Genomic DNA, 22,762 nt, shown 5'->3' with positions numbered 1-22,762 from the left:
TAGGAAGACTTGACTCTAAAAATGGAGTACAGCTGCCACCCAAGTGCAAGAAGTGTATAATGCTCTGTTCTTGTACACAGACTTTGTACACCTTGGGGAGCACAAAAGTTGCATTTAATTGAAATCACATTTTGTTGTTGCACAGCACCACAAGTTTGTTTTTGCATTCTGAATGCAGGCCCCAATTCCCAAGTCACACATCATTCCCTTTCTGTATCGTGCTCTCCCAGGCCACCCAGCTCCTGTGAATTGCGGCGAAATGGCTTGGCTGAGTCTACCTCCTCCCCTTTGCAGAAAATACTTTTCTGTTTTTAACCTGTGCCTGTGCCGGCTCTTTTGAAAGCAATATTCAATTAGTTCCAATCCCCCATTCTTTCCTCATAGTCATAGCAGTGCTCATTCTAATTGGGAATTGGATGTGTTGGAAGGTACTATTGAAAATATTACTGAACACCAAATATTTTGAATTACACGTTAGTGTAGCGTATGTTCAGACTTCTCGATTCCATTCACGCTTCATGTGATAAGTGCATGTTGAGGAATCTCTTGCATCCGGTAAAAAGATGGATTTTCCTCTGGACACGAAACCAATAAATAGTGATGAAATTAACATTCAAAAGTAAATACAAGCATAAAGTAGAGGGAGGATTAAAAGTACTAAAAGGAACTGGTTAAATGTGGCTTGCAGATCTTGCCTCTTGTTCTCTAAGCTTAGCAGCTATGGCCTTAATTTCTCCTGCTGGTGTTAATTAAGTAATTAAACCAGTATCAAGCTCAAGCAGCCGAAGATTTACTTTGCCTAACATTTTTAGAGCTTAATGACTTTGCCTTAAAAGAGGAACACATTGTGCTAAGTTGTCACATAATCCTAAATGGAGATACCATTGTTGGAATCTCAATCACCTCTCCATTGCGTTATTGTGGGTGAGGCAGATGTGTTGAAATTCTATAGTATGGATGGTGACAGTAGCTTTCCTAATTCATGTCACAAAACTAGTTCAACACAAGGAGTCTGCACGCGGAGGTTCTAAAGCCTGAAATAAGAAAGGGGATGACAGAGATGCTAATGGTATACAGGTATCGCTTTATTCCATTTAGGATTGTGGGACAATTCAGTGGAATGTGTCGTCCCTTAAAATGGTAAGAATTGTGTTTTGGTGATTTGGAGAGATTGAACATAACTTGCAGCCCTTAAAGGAAAATAGACCAGAAACTCCAATGGGCTGTGATCTGTTTTTGTATGAGGGAAGTGAGGTGTAATTAGGTACTGATTGGCCATAAAGATCAATGCTTTAAAATCTTCAAAAAAGTATCTCTCGGAAGCAAATGCAGCCTTTCAAGCATTAGAGACCACAAAAAAGTCATCTTTTAATCATTCAGACTTTCTATCATTTTACATACATGGGCAATATTGTCCCCCTTGGCAATATGTCCCAGCATTGCTTATGATTAGGTTAGGGTCTGTAAGAAAGAGTTTTGATGTTTATGTACCAAGGCTGTGTTTAAGCCTAGCTCTTGCATACTCACTGTGTGGAAGTGGTTTAAATAGGCATATCCTAAAGCTAATTGTTGATGGAAGTTTCTTTAGATTGGCAGCTGCTTGTGAATCCCTAGCTGTTGACCTTCGCGAGAGGCCTTCGTAAGGTCAAAGAAGACCACAAGGAAAAAACTGGCTTTTGTAAAATAACATTTTGTATCTAACAAAGTATGACAGTTGTAGTGTGACACATCTGTGCTTGACACAAGACACATGATACCTTGACAAATGTAATACCTGGATCAGTTTCTAAAAACTGTGGATAAAAACAGCCAGTTTACAAATCTTTGGAGCAGAGATGATTTATTTATTCAATGATTCAACTACAACAGAAAAAAAATGTCACAACCATATTTATATAGATGTAATTGGACTATTATGATATGTTACTGTCTCTAGATTTGATTTGGGAGGGAGTTGACTAGGTTTAGTTATTTATTCAGAATTGGAGATTTCAACATTTGGATCAGAAACTGTAGCAGAGAAACAAATAGGAGGTGGTTTTGTCCATGTGATAGCTCCGCGTTCTAATATAGAGTACCAACTCCTGCATTTTAGTCCAAATGTTACATCAGTCTATTTTGGCCCATTAGATTGAAGCCATGAAATTGCTGTCAAAACCAAGGCAGTTTTAAAGTTGAAAAGTCACTCAGTTTATACACACGCACACAAAAAAAGGTTGAATGAAACCACCCCCTCTTAAGCCATAAAAAAAAATAAGAGCAACTTACTAACTGCTTTTCTGTGGCTGTATGTAGCTTTACTGCTTAGCTAGCCCAGAGGGATTAATGAAACGACTTAATTAATTGACACTTGCTACGGGTGCCAGTCAGGCATGACGGGTCGAATGTCTTCCTGTGCTGTATCATTCTAGGTGCAACAAATTGTACTGCCAGAAAGTGAAGTATTCTGCTCGTCAATGGGATGGGGGTTCATAGAAGTTGGTGTCAAAATAGTCAGAAAAAGTGGCCTTTCCCTTTCCTTTCAGTAGCCCATTCTCTTTCCCCACCCCAACCCCAACCTACACAGCAGCAACACATAAGCTGTTTTAAATCACTTCACATGTTCATGTCCTGGCACACAGCTTGCTCATATTCTGCCATTTATGTGACAGCTTTCCCAAAGTGAAGCTTGATGGAAAATGGCAGACATGACTCAATCATCGCATCAACCTCTCCGTGTCTGACACGTATACAATTGGTTCATTGATGTTAAACAGTAAAGAAGTCATATCAAATTCCCTCTTGTAATTCACATCAAAAACTTATCTAAAATAGTTCCATACAGGACTCTTCACGATACAAATCTGTATTAAGGACTGTACATTATAAAACAAAAAGGCACTTTAGTTCACACAACAGCTGAGTGTTAATAAACATCACTGGTAACAAACATACTCATGCTTCTTGAATCAAGTATCTGCTTCACTTCCAATGGCAACAGAACTTTCAAGTTCTGTGAGTAATACAGCATGGTATCTCTTGGAAAGTGCAGTCATTGAATTACCGTGCAATATTTGAAAAGATCTCAGTAGTTTTGATGTAAAGAGAGATGCTCCGACATCCTCTTGCAGGAAGAACGCCTGTACCAAAAATTGTTCATTCCTTCAAATAGGGAAAAGAAACATGCAGCATCCTTCTGCCTTTGCTGTCCTCCGGTGCTCCTGTCATTCCTCAGATGCCAGTTTGATCATGCTCTCTTTGCTGAATTTAAACAGATGCCACCCTTCCTGTTTTGACAGATCCAGAGCGCCTCGTCTTGTGTAGTATTCTATAGAGGCCGTGTTCCACCCCACAACAAGAAAATGCATACTGCAACACCTGTTCTGGATTGCTATCTAAACAGAGCAACAGAAATCCAATTTAAATCACAGTGATGAAAAGGAGGGCTTTAAAATCCTAAAGCAGTAATACATTTGGCAGTTATTCAGAAATCTTGAATATTATTTACCTGACTAATCATCTTCAGGATTTCAGATCCTATACCCAAACCTGCAAGAAAAGTCACAAAGCTTTCATTCAAAACATATTTCACTTCTGCGCAGAAATTACATTAAAAAATTGGCTGCTCCCCCATGTCAATGGACTGAATGATGAGGACAGGTTAGGAAAAACCTGGACTCGAGCCTTGAAAGCAAACAATTGAGGTGTTCAAGATTCCAAGTGGAATAGGAAAGGTGAATGCTGAGAACACTTGAGTTAAACCACAACTGTAGTGGGGGAGGGAAGATAGGTACAAACTAGTGAAAGGCAAGCTCAGGACTGATGTCGGAATGGTCTTCTGAGTATGGTAGTGGAGGCAAGGAGTTATTAATGAGACAGACTGATGCTGTGATGGATGGAGGAGCATAGGTTTCTATGAAAGGATAAGCTCGATCATTTGTACTTATCCTTACGATCTTTATTATAAAAAGACCTTTACATGTGGTCATCTACAAGTACATCAGCAGCATTAAGGATGGTTAAAATGTTCAGTGGGTATTTGGAATGGCTCAGTAGGTCTTGGTGAGGAGAAGATTGTTGAGGGGAGAAAAACCTGGTAAGTGGAAAGAAGTGTTACATTGTAGTAGGTTACCTTCAGCAATTGTGTTAGTGGAAGTACAACAAAATCTGCCATGCCGCATACTAAACACCTGCTAGGTTTCAGCATTGGGACCCACAGAAATGCTGGAAGGGATCTAATCCTGACACACATCTCCAGGGATACCTGGGGGCTCTTGTTTACTATGAGACAATTCCACACACTGACGAGCACATTGAAAGGGATTTGTGTACGTCAATCCCAACATTCACCTTTCCTATTCCACTTGGAATCTTGAACACCTCTATAAAGGTCCTCATAAGGAGACTCCTCCTTTATGCTGTGCATGAGTCTGGAAACAGGTGAAGCTGCCTGCTTTGGAGGCCAGCTCAGTCACTGGAGGCAGCTCAGTCACTGGAGGCCAGCTCAGTCACTGGAGGCCACCTCAGTCATTGGAATCCAGCTCAGTCACTGGAGGCCAGCTCAGTCACTGGAGGCCAGCTCAGTCACTGGAGGCAGCTCAGTCACTGGAGGCCAGCTCAGTCACTGGAGGTCAGCTCAGTCACTGGAGGCCACCTCAGTCACTGGAGGCCAGCTCAGTCACTGGAGGCAGCTCAGTCACTGGAGGCCAGCTCAGTCACTGGAGGCCACCTCAGTCACTGGAATCCAGCTCAGTCACTGGAGGCCAGCTCAGTCACTGGAGGCCAGCTCAGTCACTGGAGGCAGCTCAGTCACTGGAGGCCAGCTCAGTCACTGGAGGTCAGCTCAGTCATTGGAATCCAGCTCAGTCATTGGAATCCAGCTCAGTCACTGGAGCCCAGCTCAGTCACTGGAGCCCAGCTCAGTCATTGGAATCCAGCTCAGTCACTGGAGCCCAGCTCAGTCATTGGAATCCAGCTCAGTCACTGGATTCCAGCTCAGTCACTGGAGGCCAGCTCAGTCACTGGAGGCCAGCTCAGTCACTGGAATCCAGCTCAACTGGAGGCCAGCTCAGTCACTGGATTCCAGCTCAGTCACTGGAGGCAGCTCAGTCACTGGATTCCAGCTCAGTCACTGGAGGCAGCTCAGTCACTGGATTCCAGCTCAGTCACTGGACTCCAGCTCAGTCACTGGAGGCAGCTCAGTCAGAGACAGTTATCAAGTGCCTAAAACTGGAGAATAAAATGTGTCCAGGTGTTTGGGTTAGTCTCTTGGTTATTGTGCACAGAGGGCTGCCATGAGACACTGGCTGTGTCCCTATTCATGGTGATGGATCTTTATTGCCTGTGTGAATTATGCAAAATTAATCATGGAAAATTAATAAGTCTTCTAAAAAATGTAATTATACTTTTCATCAGCACTGTTTACCTCTATACGGTTCCATTACATAGAAGTCTTCAAGATAAATCATCTTTCCAGTCCACGGATCATATGTGAAGTAATACATGGCAAAGCCCACAACAGTGTGCCCTGAGAGTAAAGAAATATTTATTACAGAACATACAGTCAATGAAGAGAGTGATAAAATCACTTTTGTAAGGAGGGGACAAAGCTTGAGGAAAGGGAACACTGACCATGTCAATGAGCATTCCGCCAATATAAATTAGTTGACAAATTGGTCACAAGCACACACACACCTATGAGTATGCACGTGTCAAAACATACAACTTTCTAATGATTCGAATTGAGAACTCTGCCTTTTAAATATTAACCTGTTTTCTACATGTTAACTATTGCTAGTATAAGGAAAGGAAAGATCTTGCATTTATATAGCACGTTTCAAAACCTCAGGACATCCCAAAGTGCTTTACAACCAATGAAGTATATTTTATAAAGTGTAGTCCCTACTGTAATACTTCCCCTGCTCTTCTTCGAATAGTGCCATGGAATCTTTTACATCCACCTGAGAGAGCAGACGGGGCCTCGGTTTAACGTCTCATTCAAAAAACAGCTTCTCCGACAGTGCAGCACCTCCTCAGGACTGCACTGAGTGTCAGCCTAGATTTTTGTGCTCACAGCCTGCGAGCGAGGGTGCTACCATCTGAGCCATGGCTGTCACCTGAAGGCAGTGGACACAGCTGCCAGAAACTACAATGAAGAACAAAAGTCAGTTGTATGACCTAACTAGAATTATAATGACTGAATTTATAGATCTTGCCCGCTCTGCTGGGGAAGAGAGCCTCGACTATTCTCAACTATTTATGGACTGGCATTCTTAACACTTGACACAGTCTACAACATGTCAGTCAAAGTTTTACACACATCTGCCAGATGTATGGGATAAAATCTAAGATAATCATGGTGGTGAGGTTTCAAATTCAATAAAAGTTGGGGCAGTTGTAGAAACAGGAGATATTTCTGTCATCAAAGTCTGTTTAAAAATATGGATGAGGTCCAGCAGCAATTCAAGTTCCTCTTGAGCATAGCAGCAAATTTCTTGACTTTACCTTTTATTCTCTCCCCTCCCGATAAACCATCTTCATTGTATGAAGCTATGTAAAGGGAGTCGAGTACCTTTTGAGTTCTGAAGGAGCGTCTTCGCCCGAAAACCCGCCTTTTCTCTTTTCAAATACTGACTGACCGACTGTGCACTTCCAGTACTTTTCTATACAATTAATTTAAATATGTAGGCTTAGGATTTCCTAGCAGTGTTATTTTAATGCTGGAAGTAAGACATTTATTTCAAATGAGTTCCCACCGGTATATAAAATGTTGTTGAGCGGAAAATCTATAGTGGTTTCATCTTGGAGATCACTTCAACTCCCTGAAGAGGTGGCCGGCGCACCACTATAAGTCGATGATTCAAAGTAATGTGTGTTTCCATGGCATGAATGGCAAGGGCAGCTTGTTCCATGAACTCCCTGCTGCTTCCTGCTAAAACTTCCCCTTAATTTGTATGACACATGTTACTGGTCTGGCAATTCAGAGGCCTGGTAGCAGGCAAAGTGACCATGAAGTTGTCGGATTGTCATAAAAATCCAACTGGTTCACTAATGCCCTGTAGAGAAGGAAACCCGCCATCCTTACCTGGACTGGCCTATATGTGACTCCAGTCCCACACCAACGTAGTTGACACTTAACTGCCCTCTGAAATGGCCTAGCAAGCCACTCAGTTCTATCAAACTGCTACAAAGAATAGTATCTGAAGCAGTTCAAGAATAAGGACACTGCCACCTTCTCAGGCCAACTAGGGATGAACAATAAATGCTGGCCTTGCCAGCGATGCCAATATCCCGAGAATGAATTGTTAAAAGTTATAGTAAAGTGCTTCTTAACTTATATAAGAAAAGAAAGAACTTGCATTTATATTGTGACTTTCAAATCCTCGGGACATCCCAAAATGCTTCACAGCCAGTTAAGTACTTTTGAAGTGTAGTCACTGTTGTAGACAAACATAACAGCCAATTTGTGCACAGCAAGATCCCAAATTAGCAATAAGGTAATTGACTAGCTAATCTGTTTTGGTGATGCTGGTTGACAAATAAATCTTGGCCAGGACATTGGGAGAACTCCCCTGTTCTTCAAATAGTGCCGTGGGATCTTTCATGTCCACCGGAGCAGGCATATGGAGCCTTGGTTTAATGTTTCATCCACCTCTGACAGTATAATACTCCCTCCATACTGCACTGTGCTGAAGGGTCAGCCTAGATTATGTGCTCAAGACCTAGAGTGGGGCTTGAACCCATGGCCTTCTGACTCAGCGGTGACAGTGCCACCACTGAGCCATGGCTGTCACACACTGTGCATGTGGTATGGTGCTGGGCCGTACAAACCACCAAGACCACACATTAAATCTCGAGTCTGTACTACATTAGCAAAGTTTAGCCAGGGTGGTGTTGGTGATGTATAGTTAGCCTCAGCATTCCCTGTGCTGTGAAAGTAAAATCAAATGTTGCTCAGGGTTTTGCAGTTTGATGAATATTCAGCTCCCTCCCCCCACACTAGAACTGCATGATTGCCAGATGAGGATAGGCTGAGGCTGAGTCATCCAGGCTCACAGTCAAACTGTCTTCCAACAATCACTGCCCATCACTCAAGGTGAATGGGCTTTTAGACAAAGCACTGAGTGTCCACCAGCACTCAGGGGACTGTACCCAAGTGCAAGCTACTGTCTGCAGAACAGGGGCAAGGCAAAGAAAGCAAGGAAGATAAATGAACTGAAATACTCCAAAGTGAATCATATGTTAGAAAACCCCAATCATGGTACAGACAAAGTAATTCTACCGTTTGGTGCTTGGTCCTCTTTCGCTACTTCTGCAATGAGGCAATGATAGCAGGGGTGTTCACCAAAACCATCTTCCAGCAAGTCTGCAACGAAGAATATCAAGGTGAAGAATCGACTTCCTGAGGGAAAGAAATCCATTATATTGTAGGAATGTCTAGTTCCTATCCAAAGACTGAGGTCCACTCAGGCGATCAAACAAAACAAAGTTTAATGGAAACTAACAGGTTTAAACAAGTAACTACAGGAGAACATCGAGTGTAGGTCTGCTCAGTTCGGAGGCTCCACGAGGACTGCTCGGGCGGTCCCATGGTTGACGTCATGACGTCATCACGTTCTTCCCGCCAGTGGGGGATCACGTGATGAACGGTGTGACGTCATCGCGTTTACCCGCGCTGTTAAAGTAATCACGCTCTGTACAAGTAAACAGTATGAATAAAGATACAGACTCAGGCTGTAGCTAACATGTTGTTAAAGGGAATTATATACAAACAATCTGAGTCCTTTAGTGGCTCCGCCACATGTGCCCCCCCAGAATTGTCTTTAACAGCAAAAGTAAGATGGCGAGGAGGCCTGACAAGCCTGTCCGAGCGACTCCTGTAACCCTGAAGTGGAAGCTGATGGACGGTGGTCGAGCTGGCGGGCGGTTGTGGTGGATCTGGCATGGCGACTGTGGGCAGTCGGCCCCGTTTTGGCGGTTGACCGATCTCGACTGGGCGGTCCAGGTCTAAGTGTGCCGGCTTCAACCGATCAACTGAAATGTGGTCCGGTTTACCTCCGATATCGACCAAAAAGGTTTTGTCTCCCGGCTCAATGACGCGGAAGGGACCAGTGTAAGGAGGCTTGAGCTGATCCCGGTGAGCATCGTGGCGGATAAACACGTACTCAGCGCTCTTCAGCTCAGCTGGGGCATGGGAGCTCTGTAAGCCATGATGCGACGTAGGCACTGGAGCGAAACATCTGGCTGCCTCCTGGTGGCTGACGAGTTGCTGGGATGTAGACCATGGCTCCGTTGGAGACGGGAGGAAATCCCCTGGTACTCGTAGTGGCTGGCCATATACAAGTTCCGCCGAGGACGATTGCAAATCTTCTTTGGGCGCCGTACGAAGACCCAAAAGGACCCATGGAAGTCTGTCCACCCATCCCGCGCCTTGAAGACTGGCCCGCAGAGCGGCTTTGAGCAACCTGTGGAATCGCTCGCACAGGCCGTTTGCCTGTGGATGATAGGCGGTGGTGCGATGTAGTCTGGTGCCGAGCCCCTGAGCCACAGCATTCCAGAGCTCAGAGGAAAACTGCGGTCCACGATTGGAAGAGATGTCCGCCGGTACCCCAAAATGAGCAACCCAAGAGGAGATGAAAGCTCTGGCCACGTCTGCCGAAGTGGTGGAAACCAAAGGAACTGCCTCTGGCCATCTAGTGGTGTGGTCTACCATTGTGAGGATGTGAGTAAAACCTTGAGAAGGCAGAAACGGCCCCACGAGGTCCACATTCACGTGATCGAACCAACGGTCTGGTACAGCGAAAGTGGCCAATGGAGCTTTTACATGACGCTGTACCTTGGCCTTTTGGCAGACCACGCAGGTGTTGGCCCAGTCGCGGACATCCATATGCATACCCCTCCAGACGAATTTTGACGACATCAGCCTTTGCGAGGCCTTCATGCCAGGGTGTGACAACCCGTGTATGGCGTCGAACACTTTTCCGCGCCAGGCGACTGGTACGATAAGGCGGGGAGCTCCCATGAAGACGTCGCAAAGTAGCGTGGTGCCTGCGGCATGGAATTTGACGTCGGCCGCTTGGAAGCTAGAGGGGCTGGTTTTGTACGATTGGACCTCTGGGTCCGAGGCTTGATCCGCAGCCATTAGGGCATAGTCGATTCCGAGTTGGACTGTGTGAATAGTCACGCAGGAGAGGCAATCCGCCACCAGGTTGTCATTACCGGACAAATGCTGAATCTCCGTGGTGAATTCTGAAATGAACGTCAGGTGACGTTGTTGCCGAGCTGACCATGGTTCGGCGGTTTTGGCCATAGTGAACGTTAGTGGCTTGTGGTCTACAAAAGCCATGAACGGACGTCCCTCTAGTAAGAACCGGAAATGGCGGGTGGCTAGAAAAAGGGCCAGCAACTCCCGGTTGAAAGTGCTGTACTTTCTTTCATTTCGCCATAGTTGACAGCTGAAAAACGCCAGCGGTTGCCACGTCCCATTCACCCACTGCGCCTGCACTGCGCCGATTGCGTAGTCCGACGCGTCGGTGGTAAGGGCGATGGTGGCACCTGGAAGTGGGTGCGCCAGCATGGTCGCGTTGGCCAAGGTGCCCTTGGTGTCGACGAACGCCCGATCCATCTCGGCCGTCCAGCTGATAAGATCCTTACCGGACTTGGCCTTGAGGGCCTCATACAAGGGCCGCATAATCAGAGCCACCTTAGGGACGAACCGGTGATAAAAATTGACCATCCCGAGGAACTCTTGTAGGGCCTTGACGGTCTGCGGGCGCGGGAAAGATGTAACCGCCTCGACCTTCGTCTGTAAGGGAATTGCGCCGTCTGATGTGATGCGGTGGCCCAAGAAATCAATCCGCTGCAGGCCGAACTGGCACTTGGCCGGGTTGATAATCAAACTGTGTTGACTGAGGCGTGTGAAGAGGGTGCGCAAATGGCAGAAGTGCTCCTCTTTGCTAGGGCTGGTGATGAGGATGTCGTCGAGGTAGACGAAGAGGAATTTTAGGTCCTGAAGCACGGAGTCCATCAAGCACTGGAAAGCCTGTGCAGCGTTCTTCAAGCCAAGCGGCATCCGCAGAAATTTAAACAGGCCGAATGGGGTGATGACTGTGGTCTTCGGGACGTCTTGCGGGTGCACGGGGACCTGGTGGTAACCACAGACGAGGTCGACTTTTGGAAAAAAGGTATTTCCCGCCAAATGGGCCGAGAAATCTTGAATATGTGGGTTCGGGTACCGATCAGGAATAGTGGCGTCGTTCAGGCGTCGGTAGTCGCCGCATGGCCGCCATCTGCCGCCGGGTTTCGGAACAATGTGGAGAGGCGAAGACCAGGGACTATTCGACCGGCGAATAATCCCCAGCCGCTCCATCATGTCGAACTCCGCTTTCGCAGCCGCGAGCTTGCCGGGTTCGAGTCGTCGGACCCTTGTGTAAACCGGGGGGCCAGTACTGGTGATGTGATGTTCGACACCATGTTTCGTGGCCGAGGAGGAGAAAGTAGGCCTGGTCAGATCTGGGAACTCTCCGAGGAGGTGAGTAAAGTCATCTGGAGGTGGGAACACACAGGAGTGTGGCACGGGATGGAGTGGAACGTGGTCGCATTGATCAACCGCCGGTGCCTGACATCGACCAGGAGGCCGTTGGCGCACAAAAAATCCGCTCCGAGGATGGCCCGTGAGACTTTGGCCGTGATGAATTCCCAGTGGAAGCGCTGGCCGCCGAAACACACCTGGACCCGCCGCCTTCCGAAGGTCCGAATGGCCACGCCATTAGCCGCCTCGAGGGAGGGGCCGTGGCCCCCAGCTTGTATATCGAGATTTGACGCAGGTAGGATGCTACACTACGCCCCGGTGTCGCAAAGGAAACGTCGACCAGATAGGGAGTCGGTGAGGAAGAGAAGCTTTCCCGAATCTCCGATGGCCATCGCAGCCGCGGGGCGCTCGTTAGACCCAGTCCTCTTTCGCCAGGGTTGCTGTAGATGTTTTTTTTGTTTGAGCGAAAAGCTGCAGGGAGGGCGGCAGCCTCTTGCTTTCACGCCAAAACGGGCGTGGTAGAAGCACAACCCTGCTGATTGAGGAGCTGGAGCAGCGTCTGTGGGGGATGGGCGCCTCGTGGCAGCGCAGTACTGCTGTGTCACCGCAAAAAGCTTGTCCGCTTCGGCAGCAAGCTCCTCGCAGTCTGTGACTTTGGACCTGGCTAGGGCAGCCTGAACTTGCTCCGGTAGTTGGCTGAGGAATAGCTCCCTGAAGAGGAAGCCTTCCGGTTCGGAACCGAGGAGCGTGAGCATTTGGCTCATGAGCTCGGATGGCTTGGAGTCCCCGAGGCCGGGCATAGCGAGCAGCCGGCGGGCGCGCTCCGACTTCGTGAGCATGAAGACCTGCAGCAACCACGCCTTTAACGTGTCATACTTGCGATCAGTAGGTGGACTACCAAGTAGGCTGATGATCCGCGAGGCTGCGGCGCTGTCGAGGGCGGAGACCACGTAATACACGCAGGTACAGTCAGCGATTGGGGAGGGGCAGGTATAGTCAGAGACTGGGGAGGGGCGGGTACAGTCGGAGACTGGGGAGGGGCAGGTATAGTCGGAGACTGGGGAGGGGCAGGTATAGTCGGAGACTGGGGAGGGGCGGGTATAGTCGGAGACTGGGGGGGGCAGGTATAGTCGGAGACTGGGGAGGGGCAGGTATAGTCGGAGACTGGGGAGGGGCAGGTATAGTCGGAGACTGGAGAGGGGCGGGTACAGTCGGAGACTGGGGAGGGGCGGGTATACTCGGAGACTGGGGAGGGGCGGGTACAATCAGACTGGGGAGGAGCGGGTATAGTCGGAGACAGGGGAGGGGCGGGTACTGTCGGAGACTGGGGAGGGGCAGGTATAGTCGGAGACTGGGGAGGGGCGAGTACAGTCAGACTGGGGAGGAGCGGGTACAGTCAGACTGGGGAGGGGCGGGTACAGTCGGGCTGGGGAGGGGCGGGTACAGTCGGAGACTGGGGAGGGGCAGGTACAGTTGGAGACCGGGGAGGGGCAGGTACAGTCAGAGACTGGGGAGGGGCGGGTACAGTCGGAGACTGGGGAGGGGCGGGTACAGTCGGAGACTGGGGAGGGGCGGGTACAGTCGGAGACTGGGGACGGGCGGGTACAGTCGGAGACTGGGGAGGGGCGGGTACAGTCGGAGACTGGGGAGGGGCGGGTACAGTCGGAGACTGGGGACGGGCGGGCATAGTCGGAGACTGGGGAGGGGCGGGTACAGTCGGAGACTGGGGAGGGGCTGGCACCATCATGGAGTGATGGGGGGCGGGGGTTAGGAAAGTCATTTTACTGTTCAGCAGATTTGCCAGATCAGGAAAGGAGAAGAAAGAAGGTGGAATGGAGAAGGAGGAATATTAATAATTCCCACCACCCGCCGCCGCCCCACACCCCAAATCATTGAGTTTAACTAACGCACTATTTTATCACTCTTAAGCTGGATGTTGTTTGCACATTCTTATCTGCTGAGCAAAGGAAGCCGATATTGAAGGCAGAGGAGAGGGGCTTCAGGTAGTGGGAAGGCATCCACCAGGAAAGCATCAGCTTAACTTTTGTGGAAGATGGGGTTAGTTTGCAGACTAGTGGCCTGCTTGGGGCAGTAACTGGTCCAAATCATTGCTGTTAAGAGATCGGCTTGAGTTGGGTGTGGAACCAGCAGAACTAGCATCAGAAATCTCCTCCATTTGACAATATGCATCAACATGCTACGTAAATGTACAAGGGCCATTGGTACAAACATGATATATTTCCCATGTACTTTTGAAAGTTACCTGACAGCTGGTGACACAAAGATCATTGATGATCTGAAGCAATAAAATTGATGATTGTCGAGACTGAAATAATTCAAACTAGTGTCTGCTGGGAAGTGGTGTTCGCTGTAACAATATTATTTGAAGCCTGAATAATGCTTCACGCTTAGCAGCCAGAGTGCACACGTCTACATACACACATATACACACTAACATGCACACCAGTAAATGCACACACACACACACACCAGAACCTCAGAGTACCACCCTGTGTGTGCCCGTGCAATGACAGTCTGAGTTTTGGAGTAAGCTGAAGCGTGCTCTGTTCCTGGCCTCAATGCTTGCTGCACGGACGTGAGTCTGGATTTTTCCACTCCGAGTTACCCATTGATATATGTGGAACAGGTGCCCAGGGTTGCTCAGCAACAGTCAGTATACTGGATGTCATGAAAACTACACAATATTGTCTCTTTCAGCTATTATTTAACCATGCAATTTTTTTTCCACTGACAGAATCTTTGTGGGGATCTCATTAAAACTTATAAAATTCTAACAGGACTAGACAGACTAGATGCAGGAAGGATGTTCCCGATGGTCGGGGAGTCCAGAACCAGGGGTCACAGTCTAAGGATAAGGGGTAAGCCATTTAGGACAGAGATGAGGAGGAATTTCTTCACCCAGAGAGTGGTGAACCTGTGGAATTCTCTACCACAGAAGGCAGTAGAGGCCAATTCTTTAAATATATTCAAGAAGGAGTTGGATATATTTCTTAAGGCTAAAGGGATCAAGGGGTATGGGGAGAAAGCAGGGACAGGGTACTGAATTTGGATGATCAGCCATGATCGAATTGAATGGCGGAGCAGGCTCGAGGGGCCGAATGGCCTACTCCTGCTCCTATCTTCTATGTTTCTATGTTTCTATGCCACTTTTTGCACATTTATCTCCTGCTCCCAGGACTACTGCTGCACCAGTGGGGTTCCCAATGGTAATTCTCCTATCTGATATATTTGGAAGAGGAGGAAGATTTGTGGTGTGGTGCCAAGCTTCAGGAGAGGTGTCTGTGCTCACCGTCCAGAACCTATATTTTAACATCTGCAGGCAGAGGTGATCATACCTGACTTTGGCAGCCAGTTAGTGCATGTGGAGACTTCTCTACCTAAGGAAGCAGGGGCATCAGAGACAATGGCCCTCAGTGTCCATTCACCATCCATGACCTTGTAAAGTAGTAAACAGTGAGGAGGATAGTAGCAGACTTCAGGAGGACATAGACAGACTGGTGAAATGGGAAGACACATGGCAGGTGAAATTTAATGCAGAGAATTGTGATGTGATACATTTTGAACGGAAGAATGAGGAAAGGCAATATAAGCTAAATGGTACCATTTTAAAAGGGGAGCAGGAGAGAGACCTGGGGGTTCACATACAAAAATCTTTGAAGGTGGCAGGACATGTTGAGAAGGCTGTTAAAAAAGCATATTAATAGAGGCACAGTTTGCAAAAGCAAGAAAGTTATGCTAAATCTTTATAAATTGCTGGTTATGCTTCATAGGAACAGGAGTAGGCCATTCATCCCCTTGAGCCTGTTCCGCCACTCAATTAGATCATGGCTGATCTGTATCTTAACTCCATCCACCCATCTTGGTTCCATAACCCTTAATAACCTTGCCTAACAAAAATCTATTTATCCCAGTTTTGAAATTTTCGATTGACCGATCATCAACAGCTTTCCTCCAGTACAATTTCTTTACAAATACTAATTTCTTTAATGTTCCACATTTTCACTAGGCCCTTGGTTCCCAAATATTTCCAGAATCTGAGATTGTTCTCCTTAGAGCAGAGAAGGTTAAGGGGAGATTTAATGCAGGTGTTGAAAATGATGAAGGGTTTTGATAGTTATTAAGGAGAAACCATTTTCAGTGGCAGGAGGGTGGGTAACCGAAGGACACAGGTTTAAGGTAACTGGCAAAAGAAGCAGAAGAGAGATGAGGAGAATTTTTTTACTCAGCGAGATGTTATGATCTGGAGTGCGCTGCCTGAAAGGATGGTGGAAGCAGATTCAGTACTAACTTTCAAAAAAGAATTGGATATATACTTAAAAGGAACAATTTGCAGGGTTATGGGGAAAGAGTGGGAATAATTGGATAACTGTTTCAAAGAGCCGGCACAGGCACAATGGGCCTCCTTCAGTGCTGCATGATTCTATGATTTTATGAAAGTGCTCTGAACCATCTCTTTATTTGTGATGAGCTCTATAGAATTGTAATTGTTGTATTTATAGAGAACTTTCGCTCAGGGGGTTTAAATGGGTGGGGTAGCGTCTATGATAGGGTAGATTGTACATGGCCTATGAGAGGACTGGCCAAAAAACTTTTCCTTCAATGCTTTCTATTGAACAAGGATAGTGTCTTACCTTTTTCTGTCAACTTGACTGCATTTGCCATATTTTCATATGAAGCAAGTTCCTTTTTTAAAAAGAAAGTTTCATCTATTACTGCTTGTTAAATGACTTTTATAACTAAAATTACAAACTAATACAATGAGGTGCAGTTAATCAAAATGTATTTTTTCTGTATTTGTTATAAATCTCTCCATTAGATAATTCCCTTCTCTCCTCACCTCTGTTTGTTAATTCCCTCACCTTTCCATTTGTTAATTCCCTCCACCCCCATTTCTCCATTTGTTCATTCCCCCCACTCCTCACCTCTCCACGATATGCACCATTCCCTGGGTGAAAAATGGTTCTTTGACCTCTGATAGCACTCACTCTGCTAGGCGGACAAAAGCGCCGCCCAGAGCGAGCTGCCCACTGATTCTTCCCTTTCTCCACAGGAGGCATGAGGAAAATAGCAGTGTTCAAAGCCAGGTGCTTAAGGCCTTGTTCCAAAGGCAGAAATGCTGTTGTGTAAATGAGGTGGTTCTGTGCTGCACCCCATGACAGAAGGGCTGTGTGTAAATGAGGTGGTTCTGTGCTGCACCCCATGACAGAAGGGCTGTGTGTAAATGAGGTGGTTCTGTGCAGCACCCCATGACAGAAGGGCTGTTGTGTAAATGAGGTGGTTCTGTGCAGCACCCCATGACAGAAGGGCTGTTGTGTAAATGAGGTGGTTCTGTGCTGCACCCCATGACAGAAGGGCTGTTGTGTAAATGAGGTGGTTCTGTGCTGCACCCCATGACAGAAGGGCTGTGTGTAAATGAGGTGGTTCTGTGCAGCACCCCATGACAGAAGGGCTGTGTGTAAATGAGGTGGTTCTGTGCTGCACCCCATGACAGAAGGGCTGTTGTGTAAATGAGGTGGTTCTGTGCAGCACCCCATGGCAGAAGGGCTGTGTGTAAATGAGGTGGTTCTGTGCAGCACCCCATGACAGAAGGGCTGTGTGTAAATGAGGTGGTTCTGTGCAGCACCCCATGACAGAAGGGCTGTGTGTAAATGAGGTGGTTCTGTGCAGCACCCCATGACAGAAGGGCTGTGTGTAAATGAGGTGGTTCTGTGCAGCACCCCATGACAGAAGGGCTGTGTGTAAATGAGGTGGTTCTGTGCAGCACCCCAAGACAGAAGGACTGGTGCTTGCACATTTCGAGTAAGGACGTGAACTGCTGCTGGCAACGTGGGAAATTCCTCTTCTGGGCAAGACCGAGCTGAGCGCTAAAGCCTGCCTATACAAACCAGCAATGCGATGGGGTTTTCTTTTCAGCCAAACTATATTACTGAGGACCAAATACATGGGAAGTGTGCAACATTTTAGCATTAACACAGACACTAACAGTTAGAATGACACAATTTGCTTATGGTACAGTCGCTTAGTCGCGCTCCGCTTGAAGTTCCAGTAAAGAAGGACACTGTCTGGAGCAGCACTGACAGACCAGAAGGTTACAAGTTTGGTATCAGATTTTAGTAAGTGTTGTAAAATAACTGATGGGAAAGCAAAACACCAAAACTGTACAGCTTTATCTCTCAGCTGATGGTGAACCTTGGTTCCAAACTGGCTCGGGCTTTGCAGCCTGCCTGGGCTTGCGTTCTGTTGCTGTCTAGTACTGTTTAACAGGGTTTGCTATGTATGTGTGACCAGCAAGCCTGCTTCACATATTTTGTCTGAATTGTCTTCCCTTTTCTTCAGCCGAGGATTCCCCTCCACGGAGGTTGAACGGGCCCTCGACCATGTCCATCCCATTTCCCACACTTCTGCCACCAGTATTACCCCTCCCTCCCAGCACCACGATGGGGTCCCCTTGTCCTCACCTTTCACCCCACCAGCCTCCACATTCAACGGATCATCCTATGCCATTTCCAACACCTCCAGCGCGATGCCATCACCAAACACATCTTCCCCTCCTCTTTCAGAATTCCAAAGGGACTATTTCCTCCGGGATAGCCTGGTCCACTCTTCCATCACCCCAACAACCCCTCCCCTTCCCACGGCACCTTCCCATGCAAGCGGAGGAGATGCAACACCTGCCCTTTCACCTTCTCCCTTCCCACCGTCCATGTCCTCAAACTCTCCTTCCAGGTGAACCAGTGATTTACTTGTATTTCTTTCAATTTAGTATACTGTATTCGCTGCTCACAATGCTGTCTGCTCTACATTGGAAAGACCAAACACAAATTGGGTGATTGTTTTACTGAATACATCTGTTCAGTCCGTACCGTGTCTGAAGTTAGCAATAGCTGAAACAGAATCAAAATACTGTGGTTGTTGGAAAACTGAAATCAAAACAGAAAATGCTGGAAACACTCCTAATGAAGTTTAACGCAAGCTCAAGAAACAACACCCCATCTTTCTACTAGACATTTTACAGCCTTCTGGCCTTAACATTGAGTTTAACAACTTCAGTACTAAACCCCCACTCCCATTTTCTTTCAGACAGCAAGTGGTGGTAATGGAGGACGGCTGCTCCAGAGGCACTGGGAGTGGAGGAGGTGTGAGCTGGTGCTTGGGGTGGGGATACTCCATCGGTACAAGGCCAGGGGGGGGGTTCACACTGCTGGGGTCTACTCACCTTTCTCCACCACATTCTTGGGCCACCGCAGCCTTCTGCTCTTTCCCAGATTTTCCATGCTTCCCTCCCCCTCTTCTATTCTGCTGTAACTGTTCACACCTCCTCTGGACACATCTTTTGTTTCTTTACTTGTCCCATTACCACCCCCTTTTACCTCGCACCATCATCCCTTTTCCCATTGAATAACTCCTGCCTGCCACCCTATCACAGACCTTCCCTTTTGTTCTTTTCCTGCTCCCCTTTTCCCTGGCTATGTACTTGATTAAAAGCTTTTCACCTTTCACTTTTTCCAGTTCTGATGAAAGGCCATCGACCCCAAACGTTGGCCCAGAAATTCGGGTCTCCACGGGTGAGTACGCACGGGGTACTCACCCATAGGCCCAATGGAAGTGCCGGTTTCCTGCACGCACTGCGCATGCGCGGGAAACCGGCACTTCCATTCCCCTGAAAGAAGGGGTTAAGAGGTGGAACACGTGCGCGGGAGGGGCTGCGCGTGCGCATCGAACTTACGTTTTTTTGCAGGTTTTCCCGGGAAGGTAAGTCTCCAGAAGTTAGACATGTAAAAAGCAGTCGCAAGGCTTGCTTTTTACAAGGTAAGTGGTGAATTAATTAAAATTAAAACATTTTTTCCACAGGTTTATTATTTTTAAATACTTTAAAGAAAGGTAAGTTTATTTTTAGCCCCATTAGAAAATAAAATTATTTTTTTCAAAAATTTAAATTATTGTTTAAAATAGTTATTTCATGTAATTTATAGTTTATTTAAAAATGTGATTAAAAAAAAATTATTTTAAGATTTAGTGATGTTTTGGGGCTTATAGTATTTATAGGTTTGACAGGTCTTCCTGTCAAACTTATGAATGAAGCATTCCCTGCTACCATTGGCTCTCCATGGCCCACGTGATCCCAGGGGATGCATCGAACTAACTGCGCCCCTGGGATATGCAAGCACTGTGCGCCGGCAGTTGGAGGAGGCCCAGGATCGGAATACCACACGGGCCCACAGCTCAATGGCCAGCGCGCTAGGTAAGTGCAGGTCGGGGGCTTGCACCCGCGGGAAGCCCCCAACCCGAATTTCTGGGCCGTTAACTCTATTTCTTTCTCCACAGATGTTGCCTGACCTGCTGAGTATTTTCTGTTTTTATTTCAGATTTCCAGCATCTGCAGTACTTTGACTCTGTTTCAAATATTGTTAATTTCAGATACCGTCAATATCAACATGTCTGTATGACCAGTAACAAGCTGCACTATATTGTGTAGACGTAGAACTACTAAATGCACAATAGCTTTTCAAATCAAACTACACAATTGCAATCCAAAGAGTTTAGCACAACTACTGTTCGAAACCAATGCTTTCACTGGGCTGAAATATGGAGGAAGCTCTCTCAGACTGTGGGTTTAAAATGCACGGTAGGTTTGTTACCTTAATCATTCGCAGGATATCAGCACAGTCGGTAGATGTGGCATTACGGATCATGAACTTAGCCATCCTGGAACCTCTTTATTTCCTTTCTCCGTCCAAAGAAGATTCTGCAATTCGAGAAAGCAGCAAAAGGGTTCTTCATTCACAACTTGTCCCGGCCGAGAAGTCTTTGGGGTTCGGATGGTTGAAGATGGTGGGATGATTAGACGATGGGATGGTTGGGAGGAGATGGGATGGTTGAAGATGGTGGGATGATTAGACGATGGGATGGTTGGGAGGAGATGGGATGGTTGAAGATGGTGGGATGTTTGGGAGCTGGTTGGAAAATGATGGGACGGTTGTAGAGGTGATGGAAATGTTGGGAGGTGATGGGACGTTTGGGAGGGGATGGGATGTTTGGGAGGTGATGGGATGGTTGGGAGGTGATGGGATGGTTGAAGAGGATGGGATGATTGGAGGATGGGATGTTTGGGAGGTGATGGGACGTTTGGAGGATGGGATGGTTGGGAGGTGATGGGACGTTTGGAGGATGGGATGGTTGGGAGGTGATGGGATGGTTGAAGAGGATGGGATGGTTGGAGGATGGGATGTTTGGGAGGTGATGGGATGGTTGAAGAGGATGGGATGGTTGGAGGATGGGATGTTTGGGAGGTGATGGGATGGTTGAAGAGGATGGGGTGGTTGGAGGATGGGATGTTTGGGAGGTGATAGGATGGTTGGGTGGGGATGGGATGTGACCAGCTGGAACCTGAGCTCGCCGCAGTCTCACTGAAGACCCCGGAGAGATGCCACCACGGATCGGTGAAGGAGGAGTAGCCCGGGGGTCGGACAACCTCTCTCCCAAGGCTGCCGGGTTACTTGGAGTGATTCGCCGCCCAGGCGAGTGAGCGAGTTGGCTTGAATTTCGCTGCAAACGGCGCAACAAGGTGGCCGAATCTTGTCGGATGGAAGGGATTCCCGATCGGACTTCTCACCTCAAAGGAGCGACTGAAGAAACGCGGATCCAGTGACCCAGCCCCGGTCAGGCTGCTGCAACAAGAGACTGGAGACTGGCAACTGGCTCCACTTCATGCCCCCGCAGGCAGTGAGAGAGAAGGACAGGAGACCAGTGTCCCGGGAAGTGTTTGAAACTTTCTACATGTTAAATAATTTTAAATTATTCAACTACATTAACTAGAAATTACTTCATGTTTCACACTTTTAAAACATGTTCCTCATTTCTTCAATGTGATTTAAATTTTTTGGGGTGGGTTCTTAGATAGAGTCACATTGACTAATGGATTTCTGGGGGGTTGGGGGCTACTCAAGAAACATAGGAACAGGAGGAGGCCATTCAGCCCCTCCAGCCTGTTCTGCCATTCAATTAGATCATGACTGATCTGTACCTCAACTCCATTTACCCGACTCTGACCCACATCCCTGATACCCTCTGCAGATGGGAAAGGAAGAGGTCAGTAAATGCAAGAACCTGGATGAGTTTTATTTGTCGAAATATCTAGTATGTATTTCCATACTTGTTGTGCACGCTAATCGTTTGCAGGATTCAAAATGCACACAGTGGGAAGTGAAATATTGTTAATTAGGCCTCCGTCAGTCAGACAGCTAGTTAGTGGGGAATGAGCGGTTTAACAGCAGTGACGACTTAGTCATCCCTGCTGTTAATGGAACTGGTGGGACAGCTTGCTAACTAACACCACGACTTGTCCTTCACCATTCCCCAGTGGTGTAACCTGCCCTCTGAGAGTACAGACCCTGGCAGGAACACCTGTCCCTCCCACACACAACCTCAGTTGAAAGGAAGGAACAACACAGGCAATCAAGATTACTTCTGATGGAACTGTAGCCTGTTATTTTCATCTTAAACTGCAATCTCTAAGGTGCATTATACAAGAGGCAGCAGTGTTGGGACATCTCACTCGGCAATAACCTGGAATGGCAGGTTTATAAAGTTCATGGGTGTGCTGTATTATCAGTCTGTAGAACTGTCAAAGTACACCACTAATTACAAGTGTACTACTTGAATAAGTGGGCTTCCAGCTCTAACCTCTTGTTACAGCTGTTTGAAAGCACTCTGGCCTAATTCAGTAATGTCACTCTCAGTGACATAATCATAAGGAAACTCACGGTGCTGTCAGCTCACAAATGGAAGAATTAAAATGTGCTCTTCTTCATATAGAACCCGAGTTCTATGAGCAGAAGAGGACCAGGGAACACACCGGGGTAGATCTTTACTTAGTGCGATAGTGTAAAGCAGGCAATAACGAATTGGCAGCCCGTCTTACGTGTCTCCCGATTGACTTCAATGGAAATAAAAAATCGGGAGAGATGTAAAATGGGCTGCCGATTCGCTATCACCTGTTTTACACTATCACACAAAATCAAAATGACCCCTTTGTGTTCGTCTTGGCTCTCTGCTAGACCAATCCAAAGCTAATCCCACGGTCTCCCCCCACCCCCCCCCCCCCCCGCCCCCGCTCCCCGCTCCCCATAACCCTGTATCTTCCTTTGCTTCTGCCGGTCCCTTAAAAGATTCAGTGGTCTTAATAGTTCAGGAGAAGCAAATTTTGACACCTGTCATGATAAATGTGATTGA

General features: G+C 47.3%; 1 protein-coding gene across 2 annotated transcripts; it reads right to left on the bottom strand.

Moving 5' to 3' along the window:
* Window positions 1-59: 59 nt before the first annotated feature.
* LOC147124939 (diamine acetyltransferase 1-like) lies at window positions 60-21,216 on the bottom strand. Of its 2 annotated transcripts, XM_085995018.1 has the most exons (6): window positions 20,170-21,216; window positions 16,162-16,213; window positions 8,261-8,380; window positions 5,405-5,506; window positions 3,488-3,528; window positions 60-3,374 (listed from the first exon to the last, which is right to left on the bottom strand). In XM_085995018.1, exons 1-6 carry the CDS (start codon window positions 20,233-20,235, stop codon window positions 3,204-3,206), a joined length of 552 nt encoding a protein of 183 aa, XP_085851144.1. In that variant the 5' UTR covers window positions 20,236-21,216; the 3' UTR covers window positions 60-3,203. The 2 variants fall into 2 exon arrangements, with proteins under 2 accessions (XP_085851144.1, XP_085851134.1); XM_085995008.1 differs by lacking the exon at window positions 8,261-8,380.
* Window positions 21,217-22,762: the final 1,546 nt, after the last annotated feature.

Source organism: Somniosus microcephalus, chromosome 1, assembly GCF_052327205.1.
Source record: "Somniosus microcephalus isolate GS21.2 chromosome 1, FLI_Smic_1.0, whole genome shotgun sequence".
Lineage (NCBI taxonomy): Eukaryota > Metazoa > Chordata > Chondrichthyes > Squaliformes > Somniosidae > Somniosus > Somniosus microcephalus.
Note: the sequence above shows the minus strand (reverse complement) of the source record. Positions and strands in the feature narration are given on the sequence as shown.

What these genes read in the sequence shown, in the direction of transcription:
- LOC147124939 (XM_085995018.1), bottom strand. Translation starts at nt 20,235, where the DNA reads ATGGCTAAGTTCATGATCCGTAATGCCACATCTACCGACTGTGCTGAT. An exon ending in ATATCCTGCGAATGATTAAG is followed by an intron (nt 16,214 to 20,169) that starts GTAACAAACCTA and finishes TTTTTAAAAAAG; the next exon opens with GAACTTGCTTCATATGAAAA. An exon ending in TGTAATGGAACCGTATAGAG is followed by an intron (nt 3,529 to 5,404) that starts GTAAACAGTGCT and finishes CTTTTCTTGCAG; the next exon opens with GTTTGGGTATAGGATCTGAA.